Source organism: Melanerpes formicivorus, unplaced genomic scaffold, assembly GCF_026170545.1.
Source record: "Melanerpes formicivorus ecotype bairdi unplaced genomic scaffold, bMelFor1.0.p_v2 SCAF_33, whole genome shotgun sequence".
NCBI classification, from domain to species: Eukaryota; Metazoa; Chordata; class Aves; order Piciformes; family Picidae; genus Melanerpes; species Melanerpes formicivorus.
The window spans coordinates 7,783,595-7,800,671 of NW_027142385.1; the positions used below are offsets into that span (position 1 = coordinate 7,783,595).

General features: G+C 55.5%; 1 protein-coding gene across 6 annotated transcripts in view; it reads right to left on the minus strand.

Moving 5' to 3' along the window:
• Positions 1-17,077, minus strand: part of NTNG2 (netrin G2) — a 52,210-nt gene that overhangs the window by 21,366 nt on the left and 13,767 nt on the right. For all 6 annotated transcript variants that reach the window (XM_068155960.1, XM_068155964.1, XM_068155963.1 and 3 more), the window contains exon 3: positions 9,391-10,034. In XM_068155960.1, coding sequence (XP_068012061.1) covers positions 9,391-10,034 — 644 coding nt within the window. The remainder of the gene's footprint in view (positions 1-9,390; positions 10,035-17,077) is intronic.

The window sequence follows — 17,077 nt, forward strand, 5'->3', positions numbered from 1 at the left end:
ACTTCTGTTTCTCACTGCTCAGCCCTTTGCCACTGTGCAAAAGTTTCACTCTCCAAAGGATCAATTTCAGCAGGGAATTGCTTTCTGGATCTGACCTTTGAGGATCATCAATCCAAGCAGAGAAGCATAACCCCAGCAGGCTGACCCTGGGCACAGCATCCCCAGCCCAATCAATCAGGCTGCATTATTTAACAGCCAACTGCCAGCCCCCCCTGCCAGCTCTCTGGGAAGGTTTTTGCATCCAGACCCCCCCCAGTGCTCACAGCTCAGCTTTAACCCCTGCTTCAGGCTTCTCTGCCTCCTCTTCCTCCTCCTTTTCTTCCATTTCTTCCTCTTCCTTCTCCTGTTTTTCTTCTATTTCCCCTTCCTCTTCTTTTTTCCTCTTTCTTTTCCTATTCATCTTCCTCTTCCTTTTATCTTCCTCCTCATCCTCTTTTTTTCCTCTTTTTCTTCTCTTTTTTCCCCTCTTTTTCTTCTTCTTTTCCCCCTCTTTTTCTTCTCTTTTCCCCCTTTTTCTTCTCTTTTTTCCCCTCTTTTTCTCTCTTTCCCCCTCTTTTTCTTCTCTTTTCCCCCCTTTTTCTTCTTTTTTCCTCTCTTTTTCTTCTCTTTCCCCCCTTTTTCTTTTCTTTTTCCCCCTCTTTTTCTTCTCTTTTTCCCCCTCTTTTTCTTCTCTTTTTCCCCCTCTTTTTCTTCTCTTTTTCCCCTCTTTTTCTTCTCTTTTTCCCCTCTTTTTCTTCTCTTTTTCCCCCTCTTTTTCTTCTCTTTTTTCCCCTCTTTTTCTCTCTTTCCCCCTCTTTTTCTTCTCTTTTCCCCCCTCTTTTTCTTCTTTTTTCCTCTCTTTTTCTTCTCTTTCCCCCCTTTTTCTTTTCTTCCCCCCCCTCTTTTTCTTCTCTTTTTTTTTTCTTTTTTTCCTCCTTTTCTCCCCTCCTCCTTTTTGTTCCCCTCTTTCCCCCCTATCTTTCTTTTCTTTTCTTCTCTTCTCTCTCCTCTTCCTCCTCCTCTGGGTCTGCAGCCCAAGGACATTTGCTCACTGTCTGTCTGTGCACAGCCTCCTTCCCCAGCCAAGATCCAGCTGGTGGAGATGGAGCAAATGACATTAGCCCAGTCCCCTGGGCGGGAGCTGCTGGTCCTGTTGCCTCTGCTCATCTTCCTCGGGCAGCCAGCCATGGCAGGAGGGAGAGGATGAAGGGAAAGGTTAGGAGGTACTTAGCAATGAGGCTTAAAGAGCAGCAGTGGGACAGCCACCTGCGCCGTGGCCTGCAGAAGGCAGCCATGGCCCTGCTCCAGCCTCAGGGCTGCTCCAGCAAAGTGCTGATTGCAATATGGTCTCTTTGGCTCTGGAGGAGTTCTGAAGAACTGGGAGTGGTCCTTCTCTCTAGCTCTTGGGTCAAGGCTAGTGGTGACAGTGCTGATCCTTGGGGAGCCTTCAGAGCCCACCTAGGATGAAGCTATGCTGAGGCACAGCCCAGAGCAGAGCACCACCAGCACCCTCCATGGGCTGGGGACAGCCAAGTCCTGCCCTGGGCTGTTGGAAGGTCACCCAGCTGTGTTTTGCACTGACAGAAAAGGCCTCACACTGTTCTCAGCAAGAGTGGCTGCAGCAGTGTGTGGCCCAAAGTGTGACCCTTTGCACCAGGGGCTTCTGTTGGAGCTGACTTCAGCGCAGGTTGTTGGGCTGCTGCCTGCCCTCAAGTGCTGCAGCGTAGTCTGCACTGCCAATGCCTGCACCAGGGAACACCACAGAGCTGGAGGTGCCAAGGAAGGTTTGCAGCAAAGTGTCCTTCTCTTTCTTCTTCTCCTTACAGCCACAAAGAGCAGTTTGCCATCCTGGTGTTTCTCCAAGTCAGCATCCTGGAGGTCACAGCAGCCTGGGGAGGTGTCTGGTGCCAAGCCTGTGTGTGAGGGAAGGAGGTGCCCATGCCCAGGCTTAGGGATGGGATGGAATTGGAGGTGAGTGCCACAAAGCTGCAGGAACTGTGATGGGAGTGGGAGGGCAGCCCCTGTCCTTCAGCTGCCATTGACAGTGACATCTGAAGGCATTTGAAAAAGCCTCTCCAGCTCTTTGCTTTCCTTCCAAAGACTCTTGAGTGGTCTCCCATCCCTCCTTGTTCACAGCCCCACTTGCAGAGGCAGAGAAAGGCAAAGAGCATCTCCTCATCCTGCTGGTGCTGAGCCAGCCTTTAGGTGCTGGATACCCAACTCAGGCCTAATGCCATGACCTTAGTGCAGTGCTGGCTAGGGCTGGAGGAGCCACTTGCTGGGTGGGGACCTGGAGAGCTGCTCCATCCCTGTGCCCAGCTGCCACCATGGACCCATCCTTGTCTTGCCCCAAGCTGGGGTGGTCATCAGTGGGCTACCACCTCCTTTCCAAGGCTCCTTCCAGTCCAAACCTCCTTTCCAAGGCTCCTTCCAGTCCAAACCTCCTTTCCAAGTCTCCTTGCAGACCAAGCAGTGCTCTCATGCTCACCATCAGGATGCTACTCCATGGCTGCACATCTCCAGGGATGCTGTGGAGACCTGGTCCCCTCCTGCTGGCTTCTCTCCTACTTTCCCCCTACATCAGCTTGACTTTGCCCCTCCACCCCCTTCCTGCTCGCAGGAGCTGATGTTGGACAGAGGCAGCAGCGAGCTGCTAATGATTGCCCTCCAAAGGAAGCCTTCTGATAGCTTTCCCTGAATTGTTTGCTCTCAGTGTAATTGATGAGCCTTTAATGAGTCTCCTGGGACCATGTGTTTGAAGGGAGCTCTTTCCTCTCCCTCCCCAAGGAAAAAGAGGTTTCAACTGATCTCAGCTCTCAGGGAAGCGTGAATAACTCTTCTCCAGCTCTCCATTGTCATCCCTAGCCCTTGCTGGCAGCTGCCTGGCCATGACTTCCCCACGTTTTACCTTTGCAACTGCTTTGGCAGCTCAGCAAAAGCAGGGAGAGAATCTTTTGGGCAAAGCAGGAGGGGTGCTGAGCTTGGATTGTTTCTGGCCCATCTGTGCCCGCGGAAGCAGGTAAAAATAGCTGGGCCGTGGAGCGAGCGCCATCCTCTCGTGCAGAGGAGTTATATTAGGGTTTGCCTGGCTGGGAGATCACTCTGGCAGAGGTTTGCTGCTGCCAGTGACCAGAGCAGGGGTGAAGGAGGTGATGGCAACTCATTCATCCCTGGAGCAGGGCTGGGAGTGCAGCTGAGCCTGTGGTGCAGGGGGTGAAGGGGAAGGAAGAAGCATTTTAGCTCCCTCCTGCTTTCTGCTTGAGGCAGGGAGGGAGGCTTTGGGGCTTGGCTGCTTTTGGCAGAGCTGAAAAAGTGGAAAGAAAAAGCCTGGGTTAGGTCAGAGGAACCTGTTGTGAGTGGGGACTTCATAGAATGAGAGAATTAGAGATTTGTTTAGGTTGGAAAAGACCTCTAAGAGCCCAACCATCAACCCAGCCCCACCATGGCCACTAAACCAGGTGCCATGGCCACAGGTTTCTGGAACACCTCCAGGGATGGGGACTCCAGCACCTCCCTGGGCAGCCTGTGCCAATCCCTGACCACTCTTGCAGCAAAGAAACTTTTCCTAACCTCCAACCTAACCCTCCCCTGGCACAATTTCAGGCCATTTCCTCTCCTCCTGTCATCTGATACTAGGGAGAAGAGACCAACCCTCACCTCACTCCAACCTCCTTTCAGGGAGCTGCAGAGAGCAATGAGGTCTCCCCTCAGCCTCCTCTTCTCCAGACTGTAAACACCCCCAGTTCCATCAGCTGCTCCTCACCAGCCCTGTTCCCCAGACCCTTCCCCAGCTTTGTTTCCCTACTCTGGACACTCTCCAGCCCCTGAGCTTCCTTCTGGGAGTGAGTGGTCCAAACCTGAGCCCAGTATTCAAGGTGTGGCCTCACTGATGCCCAGTACAATCACTTCCCTGCTCCTGCTGGCCACACCACTGCTGCTCCAGGCCAGGGTGTTCATTTTAGTTGGAAAAGACCTCTGCAAGCATTAAGTCCAACCATTAACCCAGCACTGCAAGGTCTCCACTAAACCACAGCCCTCAGCAGCACCTCTCCAGGTCTTTAGAACCTTGCAGGCTTTCACTGTTGGTTGTGTGGTAGGGATGGATGAGTTCTGGTGGGGAGGAACCATCCTCCATTGCCCTCTGAGGTTTGGGTTGCCAAGAGAGGAGCCAGTTCTAGGATGCTGAAGTGGAGAGCACTTGGCTGGCTGGCTGCTCCCATCCCAGAGGCTACCTATTTGAAACCAGTTGACACTCCCCAGCTGTCAGGATCCTGCTGCCTGGTGGAAAGTTATTTGCATTCAGGCCTGCCTTAAAGAGCAAACACAACCCCAAAGCTGCCCATCAGGGGGTCGGGCAGCAGAAGGGAGGAAGGCTGAAGAGGACATCGCCCAGGTAGGTGAACATCAATATTTGCAGAGTAATAATGTGTACAAATGCTCTTGGTCTTGCTCCTGGAATGCAATAATGCCTGCAATCGAGTTCATTGGCTAAATTGAATTTGGGCTCCTGTAGAAGTCTCTTTATATTAAGTGCTTTAACATACATCACCTCCCCAGGCTATCGATGAGATCCTCTCATCCGCCCGGGGCCGGACGCGGCGCAGCAGCAGAATCGGAGGGGAAATAAAAACCTCCAGAAAGCAAAGCCAGGAGCAGGTAATAGGACCTTGGGCATCCGTCTCCAGCTATTGACAAAGTGTCACCAGTGGCTGGGGGAAGGAGGAGCTCTCAGGGTTTCTTGCTGACTTCCTCCCACCCAGCATCGTTTCTCCTCCATCTTGCTGCAGCGGGAGTGAATCGCAGAGCAGTAGGGCTTGGGAGGGAGCTCCCAAGATCACTGAGCTAAAGCAAGATCACCTAGGGCAGGCTCTGCAGGGTCACAAGCTCCAGGTGGGTTCTGAAGGTCTCCAAGGAGCAGTGATGGCAGAGGTAGGACCAGCAAGAGGAGAGGGCTTCAGAGAGCTGCCTCTGTGGTAGGGGAAGAGGATCTTGGTGGAGGAAGGAGGAAGCAACAGAGAGTTGGGGTTGGGAGGAGGAAGAAGGCTGACAGATGGGAAGAGAGATGAATGAGCACATCCAGGTGGGCCTTCAAAGTCTTCAGGGAAGGAGACTTCACCAGCACTCTGGGCAGCCTGCTCCAGTGCTTTGCTCAAAGAAGTTCCTCCTCATATTCAGATGGACCTTCCTGTGCTCAGGTTTATGCCCATTGTCTCTTGTCCTGTCACTGGGGATCACTGGGAAGAGTCTGCCCCCATCTTCCTGACACCCACTCCTTAGATGTTTGTAGGCATTTGGAGTAAGACTGCCCCTCAGCCTCCTCCACCTGAACAGCCCCAGCTCAGCCTTTCCCCAGAGGAGAGGCATCCTGAAACCTTGCGGAGGCTCAAGCAAAGCCAAGCGAGAGGTTTCTGGGGGGGGGGGTGGGGGTGGGGGTGTAATTCACCTCTCTGACCAAGAGCAAGATGATTTTTCTTTGTTTTCTTTTTCCCCTGAACTCAAGCTAATTCCAGCCTGGAGGAATGCCAGGGAAATTCAGCTTTCCAGCTTCTCAGGGGCTGCCCAGCACGGAGGCGAGGACAGGCCGAGGAAGGCGGCACGGCGCTGGCGCAGACTTGGCCGACCTTGACACGAGGATACTGTTACCTCCTGGGACACAAAGTCGAGCTGCCAGGAGCTGCAGGAGAAGGCACAGGCAGTGCTCAGCCTGCTTTCTTCTCTGCCTTTTTCTTTTTTTTTGTGGCCTTCTCCAAGCTGCTGAGCAGAGGCAGAAGCTGCCTGCGGGATGCAGGGGGCTTGGGCTAGTTCTTGGGTGGGGTGTTTGGGCGAGCCCGTGGCTGGTTTGGGGGTGATGCTCCAGCACTGGGGCTGGGGAAGGCTCTCACACATCACTTATCCCAAGTCCCCCTCTAGCAGCCAGCAGGTCCCACTCTGCTCCTCAGGGAAAGGCACTTGATGGGAGCACTGATCGTGACACCAGATCTAAGACCCTCAACCAGAGGCTTCCTGGACCAAGCATTCCTCTTTGCTGCCTTCCAGAGACAGCTTTGTCAGGGAAGTCAAGACTGCAAACATCTACAGTTGGAGGCTCTCCAACAGCTTCATCAAGCTGAGTCAGAAGGAGGAATGTCCAAGAGGGGTGAAGCAGCCTGAAGGCAGCCAGGATGCACTTTGTGCTGGCACTCCCAGTTCAAGCTGGGCTGCAACCAGAGGGGAAGCACAGCAAGCAGCTGGCATTGCTCTGGCCTGGAGGACAGGAGAAGGAGGCAGCCACCAAGCTGGCCAGGAATTGCTTCAGATAAAGCTTTGCTTCATCTGAAGGCAGAAAAATGAATCCCTTGTGTGTGGGTTCCACTGAAGGCTGACCAGTTGGATTTATTGGTGCTTTAGGGGATGGCCTTGATCTTTCTGGTCTCAAGTGCCTGATCCTGGCTCTGGTGCTGGGAGAGGACCTGAATAAATTAATTCTGCTCTGCTACCACAAATTCTCAGCTCTAAGTCATGCAGAAGGCAAAGCCTCCTGGAGAGCAACCATGGACAGCACCAAGAACCACCCAAGGGGAAAGCAGAGGAGCACTGAGGGCTTCCCCCTTCAGTTCTTTTGTGTGAGCAGAAGGGAAGCCAAGGAAAGCCCCTGAAAGGCAACAAGTGAAGAGAGGAGAGGAAACCATAGAATTTTTTGGTTGGAAAAGCCCTCTAGGATCATCCAGTCTATAAGCTCAGCACCACCATGGCCACAGGTTTGTGGAACACCTCCAGGGCTGGGGACTCCAGCACCTCCCTGGGCAGCCTGTTTGGATCCCTGACCACTCTTGCTGCAAAGAAAGTTTTCTTCTCCAACCTGAACCTCTCCTGGCACAATTTCAGGCCATATCCTCTCCTTTTATCACCTGATACTGTGGAGAAGAGACCAACCCCCACTTCCCTCCAGCCTTCTTTCAGGGAGTTGTAGAGAGGTCTCCCCTCAGCCTCCTGTTCTCCAGCCTGAACAACCCCAGTTCCCTCAGCCACTTCTCCTAAGCCCTGCCCTCCAGACCCTTCACCAGCTTCATTACCACCTCAAAGCTGGAGCCCTCATCCTGTTGGTGCCTCTTTGCCCTGAGCACAGCCCGAGATGAGGCTCTGCTGCTGGTGAGGAGCAGCGCTCCCTCCTCCTGCCTCCCTCCAGAGGGACAGATAGAGAGAGCAAGCATGCACTGGGGGCAGGGGAGAATGAAGGAGAGAAATCTTCATAATCAGCCTAAAATTGATAGACTTCTGCTCGATCTGATTTCTCCTAACTGGATCCACATGTCCCGGCCACGGCACATTAACTCCAATTACCTCTCATTAATGTCTCCGTGATGGAGCGCGGCTCGCTGAGCGACGTTAGGAGGGGGAGGAAAATTACTCCAAAGGGACTCGGGTGTGTAATGGAAAGAGAAGTGGCAGCTTGCAGGCTGCTGAGTGCCAGCCCCAGCAGCCAGCAGAAGCTCATTCACCCATCGCTGAGGGGATGACCGAGCTCATTGCTGCGCCCAGGAGAGGAACCGAGCGGCGAGTGGAGAGCTGCGGGGAAAAGCCTTTCCCCAGCCTGCCTGGCACACACACAGCGCACAGAGCAAGGGCTCCCTCCTCTCTCTATTCCTGTCCTGACTCCTCAGCATCTCCAGTTACCCTGCAGATCAATAGGGACAGGATGGAAGAAGAAAAGGGGAAAAAAAAAAAGCAAAGCCAACAAACACAACACAATGAAAAGCAAAAAGGCAGCCAGAAGAAAGAGCGAAAATAAACTCAGCCCTGAAGGGAGAAAAGGACCTGGGGTGTGGGAGGAGGAGATGGAGCAGGCACAGGAGAGCCTGAAGGACCAGCCCATCACAACAACAGCGACCCTCAGGCTGCACCAGACTCTCTGGAGAGCCTGGCAACCTCCTGCACTGCCCTGGCTCCTCTGGCCTGCCAGAGGAGGGAAGGCAGCTGACTCCTTCCCCTTCTCCCCATGGTCTGTTTCTGCTTTTCCCCAAAGCTCTGGTTGACCATGGTGAGGAGGCTGCCTGGCAGAAAGCAGAGGGATGAAGGATAGAGGAGTGCCTGGATGGGACCCAGCAGCACGGAGTCCAAGGGGATCAGAGAAACCTCCTAGAAGCCACCAGCTAAGGCTGCAGCATGGGAAACCTCCCAAGCTTTTGGTGTGCTCTGAGGGCAAAGCATTTTGCTCTTGCCTTGACTGTGAGCATCAGCTGGAAATGAGCTGCCCTGTGCCACATCCACCTGCAGGCACTGCCAGCTGCCTGCCAAAATCCTGGTGCCCTACAGGGGCACATGCAATGCTACACACTCTGATGGTGACGTCTGAGGTCCCTTCCACCCCAACCCATCCTAGGATTCCATGGTACTGATCCAGAGGCACATTGCCCCAACCCCTGGGCGCTTGCAGATGGACACAGAGGTGCTCTCCTGCAGCTCTGCCCATGTGCCTGAGCTCCCTGGGGCTCCTCCTTGAGCCATCCCAATGATGGGCACCCTGAGATGCTGCCAGCCCAGCTGAGAGCCAGGGATGCTCCTCCCAGACACCATGAAGGAAGCCAAAGCCCTGTGCCTGCTGCTGCCCTCACTGCTGCCTCCTGTCTGCCCCCTCCCCCCACGATGGCCAGGGAGGAAAGGGCCTCCCACCCCTCACGGCAGCTTCCTTCCCCTTGGAGCCTGTTCAAAGGCAGCCTTGGTGGCACCTGCAGAACATTTTTGCTCGCAAGCCTCAGAAGCAACCAGCTTTGGAAGCCACACAAACGGCTCCTCTGTCGCTGTGGTGACTCTTGTCAGCAGGGGGAGGGGAGGGGGTGCTGGGCAGATTTCTCCCCTCTCACCCAGAGCCCATGAGCCGGGTGGGAAAGCGGCCATCTCGGCATCTTTCCACCTTCCTTGGCTCCTGCTGCTGCTGCCATGCACGGCACGGAGAGAGAAGTGAAAAACAAACCCCCTCCTGCCTCCCCCTGCCCCAGACCTGATAGGGGGGTGGGGTTTGGCCTCATCCCAGGCTTGTCTGCTGGGGTCTGCAGGACTGAGTCCAGATGATCCTTTGATTCTGTGGTCTGTGAGCTATGATTCTATCATCCTGTGGTTTTATGTTGCTGTGGTTCTACGACTCTGTGATTCTGTGACTCTGACTCTGTGACTCTGACTCTGTGACTCTGTGTGACTGAGACTCTGAATCTGTGACTCTGACTCTGTAACTCTGACTCTGTGACTCTGATTCTGTGACCCTGTGACTCTGTGACTGATTCTATGACTCTCTGATTCTATGATTCTGTGACTCTGACTCTTATGATTCTATGATTTTGTGACTATTATGACTCACTGACTCCTCTCTGGCTGACTCCTCCCTGACTCTCATCCCTCCCAGCAGAGCTGCCCCCCAGCACCCCAGCAGCCCTTTACCTGCCGGTGACCTCGATGTTGGAGACGGCGTAGAAGTACTTGTAGAGGTTCTCCCTCTGCACGTAGGTGCCCCCCAGGGCCGGCCTCAGCAGCCTCATCCGCAGGTCGGTGACGGTGAAGAAGTCCTTGAGGCCCTTGGCGCTCTCCAGCCGGGTGTAGAGGTTGTCCATGTTCTTGAGGTCGGGGCCGGCGAAGATGGCGAAGCGGTCGCGCACCTGGAAGCGGACGGTCTTCTCCTTCTTGGAGCCCGCCCAGCGCGAGAACTCCTCGGTGCACAGCACCCTGTTGGCGCTGGTGGCCGAGAGCTCCCGCACCCTGCGCGCCGGCATGCCGAAGGCCTCCATGCAGTCGTCGGCGTAGTACTGGTAGGGGTGCCAGGTCCTGCCGTTGTCCAGCGACTTCTCCAGCATCATGGCGGTGGGGCGGCCGTACTCGAAGGTGATGACGATGTCGTCGGTCAGCTCGATGCTCTTGTTCCAGGACAGGGTGATGTTGGCCAGCAGCGGCTCGGGGTAGCGGCGCCAGGTCACGCTCTGCCAGTAGGTGGCCAGCCCTTCGGCCTCGCTGTCGAACATCAGCCGGGGCGGGTGAGCCAGGTCCGGGTTGGAGGCGTCGCACTCGTCGCTGCACAGGTAGGGGTTCTCCTGCAACGACAGCCGGCGTCACCCGGGCACGGCCTGGGCGTGGTGTGGGCACTGCATGGGCACGGTGAGGGTGCTAAATGGGCATGGTGTGAGTGTTGCATGGACATGGTGTGAGTGCTGCGTGGGCATGGTGTGGGTGTTGCAAGGGTATGGTGTAAGCATTGTGTGGGCATGGTGTAGGCATCGCATGGGCATGGTGTGAGCATAGTGTGGGTATTGCCTGGGCATGGTGTGAGCATCACATGGGCATGGTGTGAGCATTGCATGAGCATTGCGTGGGCATGATATGGGCATTGCAAGGGTATGATATGAGCATTGTGTGGGCATGGTGTGAGCATAGTATGGGCATTGCATGGGCATGGTGTGAGCATTGCATGGGCATGGTGTGAGCATAGTGTGGGTATTGCCTGGGCACAGTGTGGACATTGCATGAGCATGACAAGCACCTGGCAGAGCTCACACCATTGTGGAGCCCTGGTTTTTAGCTGCCCATGTCAGATGTTAGCCGGAGGGCTGAGCCTGGCTGTGCTGGGGGTCTGGCTCTGGGTGCTGCTGTTTCTGAGCATGAGCTGACCACTAAGACTTGAGGCTTTGCCTTTGCCATGAGCACTGCTGAGCTGCTTCCTTTGAGAGGCCCTTGGGGGAAGGCTTCTCAGCTTGGCACAGGGGCAGTTTTCATAGAAAGCTCTTTCCCTGAGAAGGTCTCAGAGAAGCTTCACTTCAGCTTGGCTAAGTTACAAAGCCTACAGAGAGCTGTGAGCAGCTCCAACCCCCAGAGCACATCCAGGCCTCCTGAGGCTCCTGATGCTGAACGAGCTGGGGGCACAGCACCCACCCCTAGTGCCTCTGAGCGTGGCTAGAGGAGGCAAACCAAATTTCCCATCTCCTGGCTGGGACAGGACTGGGTGGCAGCAGAGAGAGCAGAGATTTGTGTCTCTGCTGACTCCAGAGACCATTGCTGGTGACTTCTCAGCTCAAATGACCCAAACTGGACAGAGGTTGAGCTGGCAGGGGATGGGCTCACCCCATCCAGGCTGTGATGCCCACTCCACTGTGATGCCACTCATTGCCCATGGACCTGGGCAACGGCAGACAAGGTGCAGCCATCCCATTTTGCCCACAGGAGACATTGCCTGGCCAGGTTCTCGTGTTTTGCAGGGAGGCTCTCACACACACACACACACACACACACACACACGAGTGCTGAGCTGCACCCAGCCTCCAGGTCATGCAGGAAAGGTTGAAGGTTTGGAGGTGAGCGCCAGGGTTAGCTGTACTGAGGGGCACGTTACAGCATCCCAGCGTGCTGGGTGTTGGAAGGGACCTCTGGGGATCATGCAGTCCAACCACCCTGCTAAAGCTTCCTGCTAGGGGATGGAGCTGCCTCTAAGAGCAGCTGGCTGGTGGAAAGGGAAGAAGGAAAATCTCCATCAGCGGAGGTGCTGAGGGGCTCAGAGTGTGCCGAGACAACAGATTGGGTTGCAGTATGGTCCTCCTGCCAGTGTGGTCACACAGATGGCTTAATGGAGGGGGCCTGAAAAGACCATCCTGGAGGCTTGTTTTCACCTCCTGTCTGAAGGAGGGTGCAGCAAGGCAGTGTCTCTGTGGGCTCAGCTGGGGAATTGACCAAAGGTTCCTCAATAAGCTCTCCTTGGTGCTGTATGAACAGGAGTCTGCAAGAACAGAGGCAGCCTGGCAGGAGCACTCTTGCCCTGAGGCTTCCTTGTGTGCAGAGCCACCAGGGCTGTCAAAGCCCTTCAGCTGGGGTAACATGGATCTCCACTCAGGATTTGCTGCTTGAGTTGTCCCCTTAATGGCCACAGTGGCCAGGGTCACCTCCAGGGCTATGAGGAGCTCATACCAGGGCTTTCCTCAGAGGCTTCCTTAAGCAGTAGCCAAATTACACAAGGGAAGGACTCTGCCACCAAACCACAGTAAGAAAACATGGCCCAGACAAGTAAAGGGTGGCCTGGGTGGAAGGTGGGACAGACTTCCCAGGGGCAGCAAGGGAAGCAACAGAGTCTCAGAAGTGTGATGCCCTCCCAGTGCCCAGTCTGGGCAGACAGGGCTGGCCAGGCACCTCCCTGGCAGGGGATCTGGCAGGTCAAGAGCAGGGAGAAGCGGAGCCAGAACTCCACCTGCCTCCCATATGCTCGTCTCAGAGAGCAGGACATGAAGGTGCACAGTCCCTGCTGTCCATCCCAGCCCCTGAACATGCTCAGCCCAGCAGGCAGCAATCAAAGATGTCCTTAAGCCCCCCCTGATGCTCCAGAGCAGCACATGGCTCGGGAGCTGCGTGCTGGGGATGGGGCAAGCCCAAAAATAACCTGGAAGTGACAGGGCTGGAAGGTGGGGGAGAGCCTCAAAAGCCACCAGGCGAGGCAGGGCACCACGGCTTCCTCTGCTCAAGTGAAGTGTTCCTTTTTGGGGTTAGCTTTATTGAATTGTCCTTCCTCCAGGGGATGCTGGATGCATTTTCTCTGGTGGGGTGGTTTGAAGCCGGCCCAAAGGGCAGGGGGGGCCCGGGAGGGAGCGGAAGCAGATGGCCATCCCTTGGCCGCTCTCTTGGTCCCGCTAAGATCAGTTCTAACACTGCTTGAAACGGTTCCAGCTCTTATTTTTGAGCCTGGTTTCCTCCTCCAAGCCGTGTGTCCTCCAAAGAATCTGTCCAAAGTCTCAAGATATTTATGTCTTCAATCTAAAAGTCAGAATGCATTAGCCAGGCAAACTTGGTCTCGGGGAGCTTAAAATAAACCGAGCTCACTCGGAGTCTCACGCTATTAAATCAGTCGTGAGTGTCCTCACAGCAACTACACACTGCAGGCTTCCAGCTCCCCAACTTGCTCTCTCTGGTTGCTCATTTCTTGAGGGTGCACCAAGGATCACTGCAGCCTCCCTTAGCCCCAGCTCTGCCCAAAAGGGGAAGCTGCAAGACCCTGGCTGAGGAGCTGCTGCCCCAACAAAGAGCATCGCGGGGAGGTTGTGCCCCCGTGAGGCACGGCACAGGCTGCCTGGGGTGGGAAGGGACCTTTAAAGCTCACTCAGTCCAACTCCCCTGCAGCCAGCAGGGACATCTGCAGCTCCAGCAGGTTGCTCACAGCTCCAAACCACCTGCCCTGCTGTGGCTGAAGGGATGAGGCTTCTCCCACCTCTCTGGGCAACCTGGGTCAGGGTCTCACCACCCTTGGTGTAAAACATTTCTTCCTTACATCTAGTCCAACTCTCCCTCTGCTGGTTCCAAACCATCACTCCCTGTCCTGTCACAACAGGCCCTGCTAAAAACTCTTCTGACTGGCATTCTTGGAAGGCTGCTCTAAGGGCTCCCTGGAGCCTTCTCCTCTCCAGGTGGAGCAACCCCAGCTCTCTCAGCCTGGCCTCACAGCAGAGGGCTTCCAACCCTTGGATCACTGCTGTGGCTTCCTCGGGACCTGCTCTAGCATCCCCACCTTGTGCTGGGGCTCCAGAGCTGGTACCCACACTGCAGGGAGTCTCAGCAGAGTGGAGCAGAGGGGCAGAATGCCCTCCCTGCCCCTGCTGCCCACACTGCTGGGGATCAGCCCCCAGGGCTCTGCTGGGTCTGGGCTGTGGTCATACAGTGCTGGGTCACCTTCAGCCTTTAACCCAGCAGCACCCCCGAGTCCTTCTCCACAGAGCTCCTCTCAGTCATCTCCCAGCCAGGATTGGTACTTGGGATTGCCCTGACACAGGTGCAGGAGCTTGCACTTGGCCTTGTTAAACCTCATGAGGTTCACATGGACCCAACTCTGCAGCAGCAAATGTCCCACTCCTTGGGTTTTTCCCTTCCCTTGGTGCCTGAGGTCGGTGGTGGACAAGAAATGCTGCAAAAGGCACTTTCTGGAGCTGACAGAGGAGACTTGCTGCTTGGGGAGGATTTCTTAAGAGACAAGGTATTGGTCTGACAAGGCAGGAGGGTGACAGGGACCCAGGAGGGTGTCAGAGACCCAGGAGGGTGACAGGGACCCAGGATGGTAACAGAGACCCAGGAGGGTATCAGGGACACAGGATGGTGTAACAGAGATCCAGGAGGGCGTCAGGGACCCAGGATGGTAACAGAGACCCAGGAGGGTGTCAGGGACCCAGGAGGGTGGAACAGAGACCCAGGAGGGTGTCAGGGACCCAGGAGGGTGGAGCAGAGACCCAGGAGAGTGACAGAGACCCAGGAGGGTGTCAGGGACCCAGGAGGGCATCAGGGACCCAGGATGGTGGAACAGAGACCCAGGAGGGTGTCAGAGACCCAGGATGGTAACAGAGACCCAGGAGGGTGTCAGGGACCCAGGATGGTGGAACAGAGACCCAGGAGGGTGTCAGAGACCCAGAATGTAACAGAGACCCAGGAGGGTGTCAGGCACCCAGGATGCTGCAGTGAAACTGCTCTGACCTTGCTGGGGAGGGAGGGAAGGGGGGAAATCAGCCCAAATCAAAGGCCCCAGTTTTCCAAAGCCCAGCTGGTTTCTCAGGCTCCTCAGGAGTGCACAAAGTTGTTTTGATTGTTGGGTTTGGTGGTTTTTTTCCTGGCATTTTGAAGGCTCCCAGCACAGAACTCTGTATTTTTGTAGGTAGATTGCTTGATTAATCATTAGGCTGTTGAATATTTTACACAAACCAGACATCTGTTGTGAGTGCAGGAATCAAACTGCAGCTTGGAGGAGATCTCCATGCCAAAGGGAAGCTGGAAAGCAACTCAATCACTGGCTGCACAAGGCAGAAAAATAATGCAAATAGTAACAATAGGACAGAGAGGATGAGAGGGAATGGCTTGAAATGCTGCCAGAGGAGGGCTAGGGTGGAGATGAGGAAGAATTTCTTTGCTGCAAGGGTGGTCAGGGACTGGCACAGGCTGCCCAGGGAGGTGGTGGAGTCCCCAGCCCTGGAGGTGTTCCACCAACCTGTGGCCATGGCCCTTGGGGCCAGGGTTTGGTGGCCATGGTGGGGCTGGGTTGCTGGTTGGACTCCCTCTCAAAGGGCTTTTCCATCTGGAGCAACTCTCTGCTTAAAAGTGGGGATGAAACCACCCAAGGTGTGAGCAGGGAGCAGAGGATGGGAGAGGTGGAGCTGCTCAGCACAGCTCCCCTAACCCAGAGTGGTTTGTTTAACGGTGTCTTGGCCCAGGGATCCCCCCTGGAGCTGCTTTGCTTTCAGGGATTGCCTCTGCTTGATGGAGTTGTGATGCCTGAGCCAAGGCCTCTGCTGAAACCCAGCTCACCCTGGGACCAGCTCGTTTTTGTGAGCCTCCTGGTAAGAGTAATGAGAAGGTCTCATCACCTTGGACCAGCCTTGGGAATCCAAACCAAGCTGGGGAGGGGGAGATGCTTGGCTTCCATGGGAAGCCTTTTCTCCCTGGCACACTGCTGTGTGGCCTTCTCTTTGGGTCCTTGCTTCTGCAGTGGATTTGTTGGGGGTTTTTTTCCTCCCAAGAACTTGCTCTCCAACCCAGTCAGAGCTCTCAAACCTTGGGTGGCTCCAGGCTCTCCTGCAAGCTCTGCTGCTGGCTGGAACAGCCCTCTGTAGCCTGAAGAGCTGGGTCTGGGTTCCTCAGCATAAGGAGGAGCTTGCTGCAGACTCTGAAATGAGAGAGCTGCTTAGGGACCAGGCTCCTTGAGCAGAGAGGGGAAGGTCTGATGCCCAGCAGGGGTTGGTCTCTCCTGGCCCTCATGGAGCTGTTAGCAGCAGCTGGCAGCTGCCACTGCTGCAGGAAGTGGAAGGGCTGTGGGTGAGGAAGGTCTGCATGGAGCAAACCCTCCTCTTCAGGTTCCTGAGACCTCTCTTCTCTGTAGGTTTCCATCCACTTCTGAGTGGCACAAGTTGTTCAGGGAGAACACATCCTGGTGTGGAAGCAGTGTTTTACTGGCCTGCAGCTTGGGCAGTGGCTGGAGTGATTCAGTGGGGCAGGTGGTGTCACAAAAGCCTCCTTCCCTCCCTCTAGGGAGTGCTTGTGACCAAGGAAACCTCAGTCTGAACCTCCACCCAGGAGGGGACAATTCCTTCCTTAGCATCCCCCCCATCCAGCCCTGATGGTTAAGGAGCTCTGGGGTCTATCCCAAGGCCCTTCTGCTTCTCACAGGTCACCTACAACCCTGCCTTTGATTTTCCACTCAAAGCTTAGCTGGTGAAGTTCCCAGAGTCTCCTCATCACCTTGCAGAGCAGCAAAGTCCTCAAGTTGGTGTCAGATTTCCTCCAGGTCCTTCAAAACCACTGCAGAGGCAGAACCCTGCCACACACCTGATCCCTCCTGCCCTGCTCACGTCCCTGCCACGGACTGCTGCCACCACTGGTGTCCTGCAGCCCCCTTCCCTGCACAGCCTTGGCTGTCGTGGGGAGGACTGATGGAGCTGGGGGTCCTCACGTTGAGGGGGTTCCCTGCCTCTCCTCTGGGGGCTCTGGAACACATTTCCCCCCCGAGTTTTGGTTTTTCCCTCCACTCCCTTTCCCCATCCAACACCAAGCTGCAGCTGCTTGCTCAGGAGGCTGCAGGACAAAGCCAAAACAATTTCCCCTGTGCCCTTTCCTGCTGAGTTCCTCTGATTCATGTTGGGATTGAGCTGCAGGGCTTTGCTTCACCTCCTGCTCCTGCTCCAGCTTCCCTTCCATCTCCATCCCTGTCCCTGTCCACGCCTCAAATACTGGCTTCAGGTTTGGGCCCCTGGCTCCACAAAGGACATTGAGAGGCTGGACTGGGTCTAGAGAAGGACAAGGAGCTGGGGAAGGGTCTGGAGAACAGGGCTGGTGAGGAGCAGCTGAGGGAGCTGGGGGTGTTTAGCCTGGAGAAGAGGAGGCTGAGAGGAGACCTCACTGCTCTCTGCAGCTCCCTGGAAGGAGGCTGCAGTGAGGTGGGGTTGGTCTCTTCTCCCAGGTAACTACAGAGGGGACAAGAGGAAACAGCCTCAAGCTGCACCAGGGGAGAGTTAGGTTGGAGATGAGGAACAACTTCTTTGCTGCAAGAGTGGTCAGGGACTGGCAGAGGCTGCCCAGGGAGGTGCTGGAGTCCCCATGCCTGGAGGTGCTCAGGAAACCTGTGGCCATG